The sequence below is a fragment of the Hemitrygon akajei genome, chromosome 31 (assembly GCF_048418815.1).
Source record: "Hemitrygon akajei chromosome 31, sHemAka1.3, whole genome shotgun sequence".
Taxonomy (NCBI): domain Eukaryota; kingdom Metazoa; phylum Chordata; class Chondrichthyes; order Myliobatiformes; family Dasyatidae; genus Hemitrygon; species Hemitrygon akajei.
The window spans coordinates 30,288,058-30,307,100 of NC_133154.1; the positions used below are offsets into that span (position 1 = coordinate 30,288,058).

Sequence of the window (19,043 nt, forward strand, 5' to 3'; positions counted from 1 at the left end):
AGAACCCAGGCAGGGTAAACAGGATACGGAGCAGGTCAGAACTCGGGCAGAACAGGATACAGAGTAGGCCAGCAACCAGGGCAGAACCGGATTCAGAGCGGCCAGCAACCAGGGCAGAACAGGATTCGGCACAGACAAACCAGGTACAGAGCGGGTTAAACCAGCTTCAGAACAGGATGACCCCCCAACTAGGCTCAGTCCCCGAGCCCCTTATAAACACTTGCCCCCTAATAGGTGACAGGTGTACCTCCTTAAACCAAGATAATCCAATGGTTCCTGGTGACAGGAGGGCTGCCTGCAAGGCCCGGAGTCCGGAGTACGCGGACCGGAGCAAGACCTGGAAGGCGGGCTCCGGACCGGACCCTAACAAAGGGTCTGCGCTCTAGTTGGCGGAACACTTCCCCAAGAGTGTGGGGAGCTGGGAATGGTTCTTCCAGGAAGGAGACAGATGATATAAGTGACCCGACTGAGTTCCGACAGGAACTTGAATGGCTGTAAATTGAAGGCCAAGAAGCATTGTACCGAGAATCCACAGCACTCTTTGGGGTTGCTGTCATACCACCTGGCAGGTGCAGCAATCCCTCACGTGTATTAAATCACAAACACAAGAAAGTCTGCAGATGCTGGAAATCCAAAGCAACACACACAAAATGCTGGTGGAACTCAGCAGCTCAGGCAGCATCTATGAAAACTGTAAATATTCAACGTTTTTGGCCAAGGCCCTTCTTCAGAATAGAGAAGGAAAGGGATGAGCATGTGTGAATAAAGTGTTGGAGGAGTCGAAGAAGCTGCTGGGAGATGAGAGGTGGGAAAGGCCATTGGCTGGGGAAAAAAAAATCTGATAGGAGAGTGGACAATAGGAGAAAGGGAAGGAGGAGGGAACCTGTGGTAAATAACCCAATGAGGTGAAAGGTCAGAGTAGGAAATAGAAGTGGGGGAATTTGTTCACTGGAAGGAGAAATTGATGTTCATGCCATCAGAGTGGAGGGTACCCAGACGGAATATAAGGTGTTGCTCCTTCACCCTGAGGGTGGCCACAAGAGGAGGCCATGGATCACCCTTACCTCCATAAGCAATTCTGGTGAGATCACCATTGTTCAAATTGGGAAATCTATTGTGCATGTGAATGGATGTTGAATTTTAAATCAGAAAGGGCAGGAAATGTGGGATAGACCAGAGAGAGGCAAATAATGTATTATTTACAGGAATTAACATGAGACATTATAACAGTTGATTATAATTATTATATTAGGAATTATATCCCTCACCAGGGTTTCAGGGGGTCATTAATAGAATGTCACATCACCGGGTGTGGGTTAGAGGCTGGGATTTAACCAGGGGTTCAAGGGGTTATATATTGAATAACTGATGCCCAGAAGGAAGTTCATGATGGGATTCAATTTAAGGGTTCATCGGTTTACATATAGAATAACCTACCCCTGTGAGTGGATTACAGACTGAAATGTAATTTAGGCTTTTGGGGTAGAACATATCACTGGGAATGGATTACATGATGGTTTCTAATCCCGAGTTTGGTGGGTGGTAGATGGGATATCTGGCATGTTCGATAATAGATACCTACAATGATTTACTGACTGGCACTTGAGTGTCTGATCACCGCAGAAAGCAGAGGTGCATTTTTGTAGTCATCTGAGTGTGTCATTCTGGATTAATTTCCCATACTTGTTATTTCTACCTGACTGAAACTACAAGCAATGTGGTTTTAAGGTGGCACGCCATAAAGTGTAAATTCCCTCTCAGGGAGTTGTTTCCTGGACAGAGGTGTGGCATTACAGTCAGGTGACGTGTACATGCTAACAACATTGAAAATAAATCTGGATCCTGTTGAAAAGTCAGTGCCCTCCATGGTGAAAGGAGTTCTGGTGAGTACAGGAATTCAGGCAGCTTCACATAAAATACACGATCAGTTATTTAATTCTGTGAAGGAATGAAATTGTACGTGGGCAGTGGTCTTCATAACAGTGAGTTTGAGGGACAGGAGGGATCAATAGGGCTGAGGTGTGGCTGCAGTTTATATCATAGAGCAACAGATAGGCGAGAGTGAATTACAGGCTGAGTCCTAACCCAGGAGTCTAAAGGGGTTGAGGTTTTATTAGTAATATCCTGGTTTAAGAACATAATTTACTTTATTAATACAGTTATGCTATTGAGTAAGTGTTCTTGTAAATTACATTATAAAATTGAGTATTTTATTGTTGCTGTTTAAAATAAAAATTCAGATGATTAAGTTAGGCCTGTTATATTAGCCAATAGGATTTGTCTTGTTAACATTTTTTTCAAGAGTTTACGCAGGAAAAAAGAGCGGGATAGCCACTTCAGAGAGAGCATAGGATCGAAGAAACAGAAAGAAGGAAAGTAGAAATGGACAACAAACATTGTTGAAGAACATGTTGAAATACTGACAGAATCCATTTGGAAGAACAGATACTGCTGTTGGAAAATATCTATACAGATTTTGGTTTCACAGAGAATGTGCAGATAACTTTTAGTTAGCTGATTACCGCACAACCTTGGAGAAGTTCAACGCCTTTTCATTGGATGTTGTGTAATTTTTTTTCCCCTTGGATAGGTTCTTCAGTGCAAAACCGGTTCAACACTGTGTGCAAATGAAAGGAAACAAACTGGATTGGTTACACCACAATCAAAAATATTAAGTCTATACAATTTTAGTTTAAGTTTATACTGGAGTGAGTTAAATTATCACTTCCTGTTGAATATTTATCCATGGGTGTGTCAGTATTCATATAAGTAAGAGTCCTACTTTCCCTCAAAGGGACATTCAAACTTTTATGTTTGAATTTACCTGAATCATATTTACCCAAGATGTGTTTATTTATTGGAAATGGCCTTTACATCATCATTCCAATGCATTGTTGAGTTATGTTGCTGTTTGCTTGTATTCATACCAATAGCTAATTCATTACAAGCCCACGGTGAGAGGGTTACATGTTATATCTGTAATGAGAGAGCAATGGAGTGTGGTGAACTGAAGTGCAGAGCAAGGTCTAGACTTAACTTAGTCTCAGACTGGAAATAAACAAGACAACACCAACAAAATCCAAAGGCAAAATCACAAACAGTAGGATTAGAAATGGAAATCCTATGATTGAGCACAGAGTGCTCAGCATGAGACTTTACATGAAGGGATGTGGCAGACAATTATTGGCAGTTAGAGTCTTAAAGGGATAATGGCAGCTAACCATAATCTGAGGAATTGGAGGCCAAAACTTGGATGCCTGTCGCTGTTCAGTCAGGACCATGATAGAACTACCTCCTAGGCCAAATCCTGATGGCCCAGTGTGATCATGATTGTGCAGGTGAGAGTCCTCAGTCAGCATAAAGTCCAGGATTTTGCATGAACAAATAAAGTTCTTCTTTCTGGGCCATATCCCTCCCAATCCACAAGGTACTGCCTTTTACCTCAAACTATGCAGGTGTCCTAAAAGTTGCCATAATGTGTAGGTGGGTTGTCCCTCAACAATTCTGGGAGGTGGAGGAGGTTTGGGAGCTGGAACCAAGGGGTTGGCACCCAAAAGTTACAGGCAGGATTCGTGGAATGTGGCATGATTCCGCATGTTTCTTGGTAGTTGGAGACAACAGGTAACCAGATTGATGCGTTGCAAACTTTTGAATGGACTGATGGAATAAGGGACTGATTTTTTTTTTTTGGATTGAGCCTGCATGGGGAGATCTCTAGTTGAGAGCCAGACCTGCTGACCAGAAAGAAATGCTGGTCCCTATCTTCTCCAGTGGTAGGCCTGATCTTGTTATTGACATGAATTGGCCAAGATCATCTCTCTCACCTTAACCCATTTATGTAGACATCTCTGGATCAGTTGATGTGCTGATGGAACCCTAACCTCCAGTTCTAGTTCTGAGAACACTGGAGGATGGTACCCAAATTTGCATTGGAAAGGGGACTTCCCAATATAAAAATGCTGATGTGTGCTGTACAAAAGCTCCACCCAGATCAGGTTGCCACTCTAGGTGGTAGAGTTCCCCAAGGCTAGACATCTGAGTGTTCTCTTTAGGCCCTGCCTGACCCGCTCCATTTGCCCATTGGTCTACAGATGGATCCTAGCAGAGGGCCCAATGAGCTCGCAAAAGGTCTTCCAAAACCTGGAGTCAAACTGGGGGGCCACCATTGGAGACAATGTGCTGGGGGAAACCATTAACCCTGAAGATGTGTTGCAACATGAGCTTGGCAGTCTCTGAAGCTGATGGTAATTTGGGAATAGGTATGAAGCAGCAGGCCATGGAGAATTGTTCTATGAGCACCATGACTACTGTATAACCCCGAGATCCTGGAAGACCAATGACAAGGTCCATAGAAATGTGGGATCTAAGTCTAGTTGGAATGGGGAAAGGCTGAAGCAAATCTTGAGGCTATGCTCGGGATTCTTTATTTTATGCACAGATGTCACTCATTCGCAGATATCTTTAGTCAAGTCTGATTACCAGTAACATTTCTTGACGAACTCTAGGATGTGAGTCACCCTGAAATCCCAGCCTGGTTCGAAGCGTGTCCCAGCTGAGCATCTCCGAATAAACAGGTTCAGGAACAAAGATAGATTCGTGAGGATAATTACCAGGGTCTGCCCCATGTTGCTCTTGGGTTCAGTGTGCTATCAAATCTGTGCTGCAGCAGATGGGCACCACTACTCAAGGGCTGCCTGGAAATTTTTCTTGAAGGCTCTCTTCCCTGATTGGTGCTTTGAACTGTCGAGAGAGGGTGTCTGGTTATTGATTTTGTGATCCTGAGTGACAAGTAATAAGGAACTTGAACCTATTAAAGAATAGGGTCCGATGTGCCTGCCTGGAATTCAACCTCCTCACATCCTGTAGGCTGGTTTTTGTGTTCAGTCCACATCACAAACAGATGTTTAGATCCCTCTGACTAGTGCCTCAGCTCCTCAGCTGCCAGTTTAACAGCCAACAGCTACCTATTCCAAATGTCATAGTTTGCCTCTGCAGGAGAAGGATGTGTTGAATAGAAGGGCCTGGGTTGTAGTTTGTGATTGGAGGAGGTCACTGGGACAAGATAGCACCAACACCCATATCCAATGCATTGACCACCACCACAAAAGTTAATCTGGGTCTGGTGGAACAAGGATGGGACGTGAACCTTTGTTTTAACTTTTCAAAAACTGCCACCACTGAAATGAAATTGCAGATAAATTGCCTGTAAAAACTGGCAAAATCTAGAAACACCTGGAGCCTTTTCATGGAGGTGTTGTGGCCATTTCCACATGATCTGGATCTTATCGGGGTCCATTTCTATGTCGCCGTTAGAAATAACAAACCCAAGGAATGAAACTGTTGTTACATGAAATTTGATCTTCATGCTTGACAAATAATTGATTCTTGAATAGTTGTTGTAGAACTTGCCAGAGTTGCTAGGCCTGTTCCAGAGTAGACTGGGAGAAAGTGAGGTTATCATCTAGATCAGGAATTCTTAACCATTTTTTTAAAATGTCATGGACCTCTTTGGCAGTTGGGTGAAGCCTATAGACCTCTTCTCAGAATAATGCATTTAGATATATATATTTATATATATAAACTAAATATTCAGTTCAGAGGATACAAAAGAAACCAATTACATTGAAATATAAATTATCAACATTTTTAAAAGACAAATTTGAGATATAGTAATATATATATTTCTTTATTAACGCTTTAAATAACTTGATTCTGCACTTAAAATATAGGCCAGCTAAAATTATATTTCATTTTTTTAAAGACATGTCAGTGTGAAGGCTGTTGCTGCTTAGCCCTAAAGAGAACATTAACTTGTGGGATGGTCATACTGGACATCCTATCAATTTTGACTTTTTTTCTAATGGTTTCAATTGAATACACTGGTTTGCAATTATGTGTTCTTGCAAATGGAATTTACACTTCCATCGCTCACTTTACAAGATGAGCATAGGCTTCTGTCAAGGGACAACAGAATTCTCCAAGGCAGTTTGAGGTAAACTGGAACTGCAGTCAGGTTTTTGTCCCAAGATCAAAGAGATCATCTTTGGCAAGATCAACAACTTTGATACACTTTATATCAGAAGGAAAAGGGTTGTGGATCGATGGTTCAGTTTTATTGCCATCAAGAAGGAAATAGTTTTTGAGGGAATTCTGAAGTGTTTCCAGATCTTTGTAGATGTCTCTCTGCAAAGAAATTGACAGAGGAATTTGTATCTCAGGTCCATCTTGGTGAAGCACTTCCCTCAGTATTTGAAAGCTTGCAAAAGTGTCAGCCTCTACTCCCTTCTTCCATATCAGCAGCTTAACCAAGAAAGCTTGTAATTTTTCAGTAGCATCCATAATGGTGGCTTCAGGACCTTGAACTGAAAGATTTATTTGATTCGTTTGGATAAAAATATCTGCCATGGATACAGTCCTGTCTTTTTTTCTCAAACTGTCCCAAAAGTGGATTTTCTCTTTCTTTCAGAAAAAGTGAAACTTCTACCCTTAGTTCAAAAATACACTTCAAGACTGATCCTCTTGAAAGCCAACAAACTTCTGTGTGGTAAAAAAAGCACTTCATATTTTACGCCCATTACTTGATGAAGTCTTTTAAAACGTGATTATTCAGAATTCTGCTTGTAATAAAGTTGATGAGTTTTATGCCTGTTGACAAAACTTCATTTAGGGTTGTTGGAAGAGCCTTTGTTACTGGTGCAAACCTGTGTAAATGGCAATGAGTGACGACAATGTGAGGAGATTACTTTCTCGCTGAAGTCCCATATCCTGATGTATTACCAAGCTTCGCAGGAGCTCCATCTGTGTAAAGAGATGGAGTTTACATTTCCAGTCAAAGTTTTGTTTGGCAAAATAACATTCTACCATTTCCACAATGTTGACAGCTTTTGTATATTCTAAAAGGGACTGACAAAATAAGAATTCTTCTTTGATGGCATCAGCATAACAAACAAAAACAAGAAGCTGACTACATGGAGAGATGTCTGTAGTTTTATTCTGAATAGGAATTGTGAGGCTGCCAATAACTTGCTTCAAAATGTTGAAAGAAATATGTTCTATTCTAGAATGTGTTGACCATTTGATTGCTTTAGGCCTGTACTCACGGGACATCAGAACAACGATAGGGATCTCATTGAAATCTATTGAATGTTTAAGTGGCATCAATAGAGTGGATGTGGAGGGGATGTTTCCTATGATGGGGGAGTCTCATACCAGAGGACACAACTTCAGAATAAAGTGAAGCCCATTTAGTCTTCAGATGATGAATTTGTTCAGCTAGAGCATGGTGAATCTGTAGAATTTGTTGCCAAAGCAGATGCGGAGGAGAAGTCATTGGGTACATTTAAGGCAACAGTTAATAGGTCCTTTATTAGTCAGGGCATGAGGGGATACAGGAAGAAGGCAAGACATTAGGGCTGAGAAGAAACTCGATCGATCATCCTTGATGAAATAATGGAGCAGACTTGATTCTGCTCTTATATCTTATGGTCTTATAAAGGACCTGATTCCAGTGTTTCCCTCTGTTTCAGTCCAGAAACCAGCTCGACCATTTCCAATGGTCTCTCCAATAGTGTTGAGTTTATTTTGTTTGGCAATCTGGTAAGGTCAAAGTAAAGTTTAATATCAAAGAACATATACGTCACCATATGTGACCCTGAGATACATTTTCTTATGGGCATACTCAACAACAATCAATGAATAAGGAATAAATATCGAGAAGTTGAAATGTCAAGTAGTTCGAAGTGAGTCCATTGGTTGTGTACTCTATGATGAGGCAAGTAAAGTTGTGTGAAGTTATCCCTTTTGGTTTAAGAGTCTCATGGATGAGGGATAATAACTGTTTCTGAACCTCATGGTGCCAGGCCTGAGGCTCTTGTACCTTCTTCCTGTTCGGAGCAGCAAGAAGGGTGCATGCCCTGGATGGTGTGGGTGCCTGATGATGAATACTGCTTTCCTGCAAAAGAGTTTTATGCAGATTAGCTCAATGGTTGGAAGCACTTTATCCATGATGGACTAGGCCATATCCAATACTTTTTGTATGATTTTCCATTCAAGGGCATTGGTGTTTCCATACCAGGCTGTGATGCAGCCAGTAAATATACTCTCCACCACACATCTACAGAAGACTCTCAGTTTAAGTATCATGCCGAATCTTCACACTCCTAAGGAAGTAGAGGAGCTGCCATGCTTTCTTCATAATTATAGGATGCTTTGAGAAAAGTGTTTTATGAAATGGCAAATCCAAGTTTTGGAAGTGTCCCAAATTTTAGTTTCCTTCCACATTTAAACTTAAATTGGTTCCGTAAAAATATAAAGTAAATATAGCTAAAATGAAATATTTGATTCAACTGATATATTTAAAACTCAGTATTTTTGTGGGTTTTAAGTAATTTGATAAATCTGCAAAGAAAATAGTAATCTGTATGTTAATTAACTGAAGTGTAAGATATTCAAGAAATTTGTATGCCAAGTAAGTAAACTAAGGCAGACTTTACAATTTATGCAAAGTTTTAACACTTTTAATGTCATTTAGATACTCAGATAGATACAAGGATTATCTCATCAATCTCTCTCGTCACCTTCTCAAAAATTCAGTCCACTCAGTAAGGCACAAACTGCACCGCACAAAGCCATGCTGACTCTCTCTGATTAGGCCATGAAATCCAAATGCTAATATATCCTGTCCCTAAGAATTTTCTCCAGCAATTTCCCTACAACTGACATGAGACTCACCGGACAATAGTTCCCAGGATTTTCCCTCGTTCCCTTCTTAAATGCCGGTACAACATTAACCACTCTCCAGTTCTCCAGGACCTCACCTGTGGCTAGAGAGGACATGAAAATACTGGTCAAGGCCCCGGCAATCTCACATCTTGACTCCTACAATAATCTGTAGTAAAGCCCATCAGGCCTTGGGGACCTATCCAGCTTAATGCACATTCAGAGACTCAACCTTCCCCTTGACCTCTAAAATGCTCTAACATATTTATATGCCCTAATCTCCTGGTCCTCCATATCCTTTTCCTTGGTAAATACTGAAGCAAAGTACTCATTAAATACTAACTCACATTCTCCACATCAAAACAAATGTTCCCCACTTTACCTTGCGTTGTCTCACCCAATCCCTTGTTATCTCCTTGCTCTTGATGTCTGTATAGAATGCCTTAATCCTACTTGCCAAGGACTTTTCGTGGCCCGTCCAGGCTTTTCTAATTCCCTTCCTTGGTTCTTTTCTGGATTCATTATAATCTTCCTGTGCTCCGTTTCATCCCGACTTTTGAAGCTTTACTTACTTCTTTTTTTGTGTGTCTAAATTCATCACCTCTTTGGACATCCTAGGTTCTCTTATCTTTCCATCCCTGTCCTTCCTTCTAACAGGAACTTAACTTTCCTCCTCTCTGTGCAATTGATCTTTAAATTGATGTCTGATGTGGGTTTACCATAACAAAAGGTGTTTCCAATTAACTCTTCTTAGCTCCTGCTCTAATTCCCTTGTAATTTGCCCTGTTCTAATTTAAAATTCTCCTGCAAAGACCATGCCTGTTCTTATCTATATCTATCCTGAATGTTAAGGAGTTAAGTTACTGTTCACATATGAAAGGTCAGTTACCTGGCCAGGCTCACTACCCAACAGCAGGTCCAGTATGGCCCCTCCTCTTGTTGGACTGTCCACATATTGATTTGAGAACCTACCTGGATGTAGGAAGGGTGATTGATAAGATCATGGCCTAAGGTAGAAGGAGTCAATTTTAGAAAACCTAGCGCATTTATTTTTCAACATAGTCCCCTGCTACATTTGCACACAGTGCAGCGGTCATGGAGCAAACAGATCCCATTTGAAGTTATTAACTTCAAACTTTCTGCATGATCACTCAAATGGTTGATCTGCACATGCAGGTAACAAGAGCTGTATAACTCAGCTCCTGCTAGCTTAGGCCACAAACTTATCAATCACCCCTGCTATGGACCTCTGGAGGTCCAAGACACTGACTTCTACAAAGAAAGGATCCGTATGCTCCACAACCGCTGGACTAAGTGTGTAAATGTAGGAGGGGACTATGTTGAAAAATAAATGTGCTAGGTTTTCTAAAATTGACTCTTTCTACCTTAGCCCATGAACTTATCAATCATCCCTCACACTTAACAAATTATGCCCCATCTAAACCCCTTACACTAAGAAGGCCCAAGTTTACATTAAGGAAGTTGAAATCCTCCATGACAACAACCCTATAATTTTTACACATTTCCTTAATCTGATTACTTATCTGTTCCTAATGTTCCGGTGGCTATCAGCGGTTGTATAGTAGAATCCCATTTCCTGTTCCTGAGTTCTACCCAATGGACTCAGTGTCTGACCGTTCTGAGTGCAGGTTTGATATTGTCCATGAGTAGTAGCACAACTCCACCCCTGTTTTACTTTCTCCTCTATCTTTTCTAAAATTCAGTACATTAATCACCCATTACTGCCCCTCTATCAGCCAAGTTTTAGTAATGGCTGCAACATCATATTTCCATGTACTGATACATGTTCTAAGTTTATCAACTTTACCCATAATACTCCAAGTATCAAAATAGACACACTTCAAACTATTCAACCCATCATACCTGCTATTTCAATTTTGCATTTGAATATTTTCCCTGATACCTACCTCTGGACTGATCCTTCACTTACTGACATGGATGGGTGCATGAAGCAGCACTAACACAGTTATCAATGTAGTGGAGGAAGAATTGCAGATTAAATCTGGGCAAGGTTTCAAACATAGACTATTCTACATACATTGGGCCCATGCCAGAGGCCGAACCTACTCTTGGGTTCAGCGAAAGTTGGAGGACCTGACAAAAAAATTGTTCATGGTCAGAACTAGTTCTGTCAGTCAGAAGGTGGTGGTGTAAGGGAATTGGTTGTTTTTTATGTCAAGAAAGAAGCAGACAGCTTTGAGGCTGTCCTGATGAGGAATAGATGAGTACTGACAGAATCTCCAGCTTGAAGATACCAGAAACTGGCAGCCACTCCAGTTCATGATGGCTCAATCGTGCTGTAACAAGAGACCTATGGATGGTTGTTAACCCAAGTGCAGAATAAGGTCCAGAATTAATTCAGACTCAAAATAAACAAGATGATACAAACAAAATCCAAAGCCAAAATCAACAAACAGTAGTACTAGAAATGGAACTCCTCTGATTGAGCACTGAGTGGTCAGCACACGGCCTTTAAGTAGAGACGTTCCATGAAGGAATGCGGTAAGCAGTATTTGGCAGTCTGAGTCTCTGATGGACAGTGGCAGATAACCATACTCTGAGGAATTGGAGCGCAGGATCTTGGAGGCCTACCGCAGTTCAGTCATGACCATGACAATATCACAGCAGATCTCTTGGAGTGAGTAACAGAAGGGTTCTTTAGGGTGTTATGCTCTACAGTGATAGACTCCTGGGAGTGATTTACAAGCTGAGATCTAATCCAGTGGTTTGGAGCTTTCTATATAGAAAATTACCAGCTCAGTGGGAGTGCTTTAGAGGCTTGGATCTGATGCAGGGGTGTGGGGAGGTTATATGTTGAATAACAGATTCCTAGGAGTTAATTATCAGCCATAATCTATTCCAGGAGGGAATATATAATGAAATAAAAGAACTTGGTAGTGATCTGGAGGCTGGGTTCCAATCCACGGTATCAGGGATTGGTATGTACCATAGATTAGCAGATCCTGGAGAGTAAATTAAAGTTTGTGATCTACTCCAGGGGCTCAGGATTGAGATGTAGGTGTTTGCCTGATGTGCTTTGTGTCTTGTCTATTCCATTTATTCTGATTCAATCAGTGTGTGATTCGCTTGCTCTGATTTTGTAGACATTTCAGGACAGGATTGTCTGATGTCAGTAACCGGGGACACTACCGCCACCAACCAGAAGATGGAGAAACCCTTGCAGCTGATTTATAACAAGGATGGGAAGCTACAGGTTAACCCAGAGGCTCTGAACGTCCTCCAGTCCATTGATGATCCAATGGTTGTTGTAGCCGTGGTTGGTGCTGCTCATACAGGGAAGTCCTACCTCATGAACTGTCTTGCGGGAGACAGGAATGGTAAGGGCAGTGGCTGTAAACTTCCATCTCTAACCTTTCGCCTCTGTTTACTATCTGTCTTGCAGAAATTATCCCAAGACCTGGCACACACACAGCACACTTGCGTTGTCAAGCTGTCAGTAGTGGGAGATGTACTGGAGACATTCGTTGGTATCATGTTGGTGTTCCCATCACTGTTTTGAACAAGGGATCTAGAGAGATCTGGGGAATTTAAACTGTATGCTTGCTTCATATCACAGATGTAGAAAGCACACTGGTCTCGTTAATGGTGACCAGGGTCACTTGCTGCAAAACCAACTCTGTGTTGACCATCAATTGTTATTTTCATGAATTCTACAATAATCCCATTTTATTCTTCCCATGTCCCAAGAATTCCTCCCAAACCCTATCACTCACACACAAACAAGGCATAGGGAAATCACAGCCTGCACATTTTTTGTCTTTGCAAAATTATATTCTTCCAAACTTTACCTCTCTGTCTCTGTCCCTCTGCAGGATTCTCAGTGGATTCAACCCTCCAGTCGCACACCAAAGGAATCTGGATGTGGTGTCGATCCCTCCCTCAGAGACCCAATGAGGTCCTCCTGTTGTTGGACACTGAATGTTTTGTAGATCCTGAAATGGTCAGTCCCTCACTCTCAACTATTCCCCCCCTTCAGAAATGTGGTTTCATTACCAAATCAGTGTCCCACAGACAGAGGAATGGTGAATAGACCAGAGTTCAAATACTACCACAGGCAGTGTAGACATTTAAATGCTGTTTACAATCTTGATTTAAAATAAAATTTAATTAATTAGTTAAATAGTTAACTAATTAACTAACATTGTCATCGCAGGTACATGCTGAACTTCAGGGAGGAATTCCGCCACATTTTCCATACGGTTGTGATGTGATCCAAGACCATTACCCACTCTCCTTTTCCTGTCCCACCCACCCCAATTCCCATCCCCTTCCCTCCAAATGAAAAGGATGTTAAGGTACCATGACAGTGTGATTGCCCCCAGCACTGTAGTGGTGAGCACTGGTGGAGAATCGGTCTGTAAGGCTTCCCTTGGCCATACACCTGCCACTGGTGGCATTGACATGGAAGGACGCTGTGGAGGGAAGCCTCACCCACCAACCTCTGTAAACACTGAGCAAGAAATGTCCAGAAATGGAATAGTTATCTATTAGACTGATCTCTGAGCAAGAGCTCTCACTAACTGTCCGTCTGTTCTGCCTGCAGGGAGACAACCAGAATGATCGTTCCATCTATTTACTGGCTACCCTTCTGAGCAGCATCCTTATTTACAATAGTCAAAATAAAATAGACCACCAATCCCTGCAAGACCTACAGTATCCTTCACTGGTGTCTCTCAGTCTTTCTCTTCCAGGGTGATATCTGGACAGTGACCAGTGTCTCTCAGTTCCTCTCTCTCGGGAATATCTATTCAGTGACCGATGTTTCGCAGTCCCACTCTGTCAGGGATATATTGTACATTGTCCAGTTTATCTCAGACCCTCTCTCTGTGGAATTTATGTGCAGACTTACATTTCTCTGTCCCTTTCTTTTGTCATATATCTGTACACTGATCACTGTCTCTCAATCATGGAGTCATTGAGTTGTACAGCAGGGAAAGTATCCCTTCAGCCATGCTTGTCCAGTCTGACTAAAATGTATTCTCAAGCTGATGCTGTTTTCCAGCATGTTCCAATATCCCTCTGAATTGTTGTCATGTTCACACCTGTCCACATACTTCATAAATGTGTCTAATGTATGTGCCTCACCTATTTCCTCTGATGATGGTTCAATATAATCACCACCCTTTGTCAATAAAAAAAAGATATCTCAGTTCTTATTGATCATTTCACTCTAACTGTAATAGTATATGCTGTAGCTTTCATTTCCCCAGACTTGCAAAGACCACTGACCCTATCAATGCCCTTCATGATTCTGATATTACAGCTGTGAGATCACCCCTCAGTCTTCTATGCTCCAAAGAATAAAGGCCAAGGTGTCCAACCACTCAATTCGATGACTCCTGGCAACATCTTTGCACTCTTTCTTGTTTAATCACATCCTTGCTATAACTGTGTGACCAAAAACTGTACACAATACTCTAAGTGTGACCACACCAACTGTAGTGTAACCAATCACTCAAACTTAGTGCATTAACTGATGAACGCCAGCCTGCCACAAACCTTCTTCACATCCCCGTTCTCCCTACTTGTGACTCCCTTTAAAGAAACCATGCACCTCTACTCCAAAGTCTTCAGTTGTACAGAAGTATCTAGAACCTTTGTATTCAAAAGTCCTACAATGATTAATCCTTCCAAAATGTAACTCTATGTACTTATCTGAATTCCATTTGACATTCCTAAGCCCAATTACCCCGCTGCCCAAGATCCCACTGTACTTGCTGGTACTCCTCTTCACTGTCTGCTGTGACAGTGAAATAATGCTTGAGAACTGTATCCGTCTCCTGCAGTTCCACAAATGTATTTCCATTTTGCTCTTTCAGCGGCCCTATTCACCCCCACATTACTCTTCTTTCATTAATATATTTATGAAGTCACTTAGAATTCTCCTTAATTTTCTTAGCCAAAGTCACCTCATGCTCTCTTCTGCCCTCAAAATTCCCATCCTGAGTTTACTTTGGAATCCTCTATATGTATTCAATGATTCACCTGATCCCAGCTGCCTGCACCTGAATCAAGACACCTCCTATTTTCTTGACCAAAATTACAATATTCCTTGATATTCGGGGTTCTCAACTACCAGCAGCTTTGCCTTTTACTCATCAAGACCCTCTCTCTCGGGCGGATATCTCAATAATGACAGGTGTCTCTTAATCACCCTCTTTATGAGGGGGAAATCTATACACTGACCAGTGTTTCAGTCCAAAAAGCAGGCAAGAAATCTTCAGTGGTTTTTGATTCAGAGCAAGAAGGCTGCAGGTGAATGGCTAAGGATTTCCGGAGTGAAGGCAGTTTTACTACTCAGGGTAAAAGAGAAGTAAGACTGCGAAGGCACATGACGTCAGCCAGTGGAGTGGGAAAGGTCTAAAACAAAGACTGCCATATCCAGCTGGCAACAGAATGTGAGACAGCAGAGTGATAGGGCTTTGGCTCAACTGGCTTAGGTGGTAACAGTACAAGGCAAAGTAGGTTTAACTGTGTTAATTGAGGAAAGGAAGTAGTATGTGTGTGAGGCTGTTTTTCAGTGCTTGCTGTCAGATGTGGGAGGTCCTGGAGTCTCCCAGCCTCCTGGACAGCCATATCTGCACCAGGTGTGTCGAGTTGCAGCTCCTAAAGGACCACGTTAGCAAATTGGAGATGACATTCATCAAGTCAGGGAGAACGAGGAGGTGATAGAAAGAAATTATAGGCAGGTGGTCACACCGGGGCCACGGGAGACAGACAAGTGGGTCACAGTCAGGAGGGGGAAGGGGAAGAGTCAGGTACTAGAGTACCCCTGTGGCTGTACCCCTTGACAATAAGTACTCCTGTTTGAGTACTGTTGGGGGGGGGGGGGGACAGCCTAGCTGGGGGAAGCACCAGTGGCCATGCCTCTGGCACAGAATGGTAGGGAGAGGAAGGGGACTCTATAGTTAGGGGGTCAGACAGACGATTCTGTGGATGCAGGAAAGAAACTCGGATGGTAGTTTGCCTCTCAGGTGCCAGGGTCTGGGATGTTTCAGATCGCATCCAAGATATCTTGCAATGGGAGGGAGAACAGCCAGAGGTCTTGGTACATATGGGTACCAATGGCATAGGTAGGAAAAGGGAAGAGATCCGGAGAAAAGACTACAGGGAGTTAGGAAGGAAGTTGAGAAGCAGGGCCGCAAAGGTAGTAATTTTGGGATTACTCCCTGTGCCACGCGACAGTGAGTATAGGAATAGAATGAGGTGGAGGATAAATGTGTGGCTGAGGGATTGGAGCAGGGGGCAGAGATTCAGATTTCTGGATCATTGAGAATTCTTTTGGGGCAGGTGTGACCTGTGCAAAAAGGATGGGTTGCACTTGAATCCCAGGGAGACCAATATCCTGGCAGGGAGGTTTGCTAAGGCTACTGCAGAGAGTTTCATCTAGAATTGTTGGGGAGTGGGAACTGAACTGAAGAGACTGAAGAAGAGGTGGTTGGCTCACAAATACAGAAAGGTTGTAGACATTGCAAGAGGGAGGATAGGCAGGTGATAGAGAAGGGATGTGCTCAGACCAATGGTTGAGATGTGTCTATTTTAACACAAGAAGTATTGTGACCAAAGTGGATAAGCTTAAAGCAAGGATCAGTACTTGGAGCTATGATGTGGTGGCCATTACAGAGACTTGCATAGCTCAGGGACAAGAATGGTTACTTCAAGTGCCAGGCTTTAGATGTTTCAGAAGGATAGGGAAGGAGGCAAAAGAGGTGGGGGTGTGGTACTGTTGATCAGAGATCGTGTCATGGCTGCAGAAAAGGTGGATGTCATGGAGGGATTGTCTACGGAGTCTCTCTGGGTGGAGGTTAGGAACAGGAAGTGATCAATAACTTTACTGAGTGTTATTTATAGGTCACCCAATAGTAACAGGTATATCGAGGAGCAGATAGGGAAACAGATCCTGGAAAGGTGTAATAATAACAGAGTTGACATGATGGGAGATTTTAATTTCCCAAATATCAGTTGGCATCTCCCCAGAGCAAGGGCTTTAGATGAGGAGGAGTTTAATAGGTGTGCTCAGGAAAGTTTCTTGATACACTATGTGGATAAGCCTACAAGAGGAGAGGCTGTACTTGATTTGGTATTGGGAAATAAATCTGGTCAAGTGTCAGATGTCTCAGTGGGAGAGCATTTTTGTGATAGTGATCTATCTCCTTTACAATTGCATTGGAGAGAGATAGGAACAGACAAGTTAGAAAAGTGTTTAATTGGAGTAAGGGGAATTATCAGGGAGGCTATCAGGCAGGAAACTGGAAACTTAAATTGGGAACAGATGTTCTCAGGGAAAGATACAGATGAAATGTGGCAAATGTTCAGGGGACATTTGTGTGGAGTTCTGCATAGGTATGTTCCAATGTGACAGGGAATTTATGGTAGGATACAGGAACCGTGGTGTACAAAGATTGTAATAAATCTAGTCAAGAAGAAAAGATGACATAATCTAGTATCAATGGTAAGACTCTTGGCAGTGTGGAGGATCAGAGGGATCTTGCAGAACGAGTCCATAGGACGGATGCTCAAAGCAGCTGCTCAGGTTGACTCTGTGGTTTAGAAAGCATACGATGCATTGGCCTTCATCAATCGTAGGATTGATTTTAAGAGCTGAGAGGTAATGTTGCAGCTCTATAGGACCCTGGTCAGACCCCACTTGGAGTACTGTGCTCAGTTCTGGTCGCCTCACTACAGGAAGGATGTGGAAACCAGAGAAAGGGTGCAGAGGATATTTACAAGGATGTTCCCTGGACTGGGAAGCATTCCTTATGAAAACAGATTGAGTGAACTCAGCCTTTTCTCCTTGCAGCGATGGAGGATGAGAGGTGACCTGATAGAGGTGTATAAGATGATGAAAGGCATTGATCCTGTGCATAGTCAGAGGCTTTTTTCCAGGGCTGAAATGGTTGCCACAAGTGGGCACAGGTTTCAAATGCTGGGGAGTAGGGACAGAAGAGATGTCAGGGGTAAATATTTTACTCAGAGTGGTGAGTGCGTGGAATTGGCTGCTGGCAACGGTGGTGGAGGCAGATAAGATAGGGTCTTTTAAGAGACTTTTGGATAGGTACATGGAGCTTAGAAAAATAGAGGTCTATGGGTAAGCCTAGTAATTTCTTACTATCTCTCTCTAACTCTCAATGGTAGATCTGTACACTGACCAGTGTCTCTCAGTAACTCTGTCTCAGGAGCAGATCTGTACAGTGACTGATATTCCTCACTACTTTCCTGCCAACCATTCATTCCTTTATCCTTGATGTTGTTCCCAGTTTTGTGACTGAACTCTCTAAGCGGATCCAGATGAGGTCCCAGCATGATGGCTGTGACAGGTGGGACTTTGTCCGTGTCTTCCCGGAATTTGTCTGGGTGATCCGTGATTTGACACTGGATATGAACATTGATGGAAAAGATATGACTCCGAATGAGTACCTGGAGCACAGTCTGAAACTGAAGGACAGTGAGTATGTGGCAGTGCCAGTCTCTGAGGAGATAGGGTGAACTTGGAAAGGGGCCAGAGAAAGGAGGGAACAGAGTTCAATTCAATGTGTGAGGGAGTGGTGGAGGAAGGAACAACCTGTTACATTTGATCTGTGCTCAAACTCTCCAGAGTCTCCCCGACCCTTCACATCTCTCACTCACCACTTACTCTGCATTCCCCTGCCCTGTTCACATTCACATTACCTCAAAATTCCCTGGAGGGTAAAGTAATTGGGAGAAATGTACATAATTCACAACCACCGACATTGAGTTGGGGTTTCAGTCATGACAGCATCATTATGTAAGGTATTTAGGTTTTGGAGTTCAATAAAAAGTGTTACGGGTTTTGTTGAACTTCAAACACCTCATTTTCATTTGTTTGCGCAAAAACCTACACCCAATTCACATGACCTCACAATTCCCTGCAATAATTTGATGCCAATCTATACTGTCCTCTGGTTTGATGTTATAAATGCACCATTCCCACCCAGCTGACACCTCCTTCCCTTCTGAGTTTCACCTGAATGACTTGCTGCCACTCTCCCACACACAGACCCCACTCAATCAATATAGTCCTCAACTAACTTGTATGCCACCAATGTCACATCATTCCCCTCCTTGACAAGTCACCCATGACCCAATGACTGTGCACTTGATGTCCCTTCTACACATCCTGTCCCCTAACATCACATCTCGCAAACTATCTCCCCTCAATTTCCTTCCAGTCTTTCCCCATTTCTTCCCACAGCCGTGTTGGGAATGGGAGAACAGATTCAGTAAGGGTGATTCCCACCTGATTCCTGGTTCTTTTTTTACAG

The 19,043-nt window shown here is 42.6% G+C and overlaps 1 protein-coding gene across 1 annotated transcript in view; it reads left to right on the forward strand.

The window, feature by feature from the left end:
* Window positions 1–19,043, forward strand: part of LOC140719209 (uncharacterized) — a 34,493-nt gene that overhangs the window by 7,269 nt on the left and 8,181 nt on the right. The window contains exons 7-10 of the mRNA XM_073033648.1: window positions 11,844–12,077; window positions 12,573–12,700; window positions 13,304–13,413; window positions 18,018–18,205. Coding sequence (XP_072889749.1) covers window positions 11,844–12,077; window positions 12,573–12,700; window positions 13,304–13,413; window positions 18,018–18,205 — 660 coding nt within the window. The remainder of the gene's footprint in view (window positions 1–11,843; window positions 12,078–12,572; window positions 12,701–13,303; window positions 13,414–18,017; window positions 18,206–19,043) is intronic.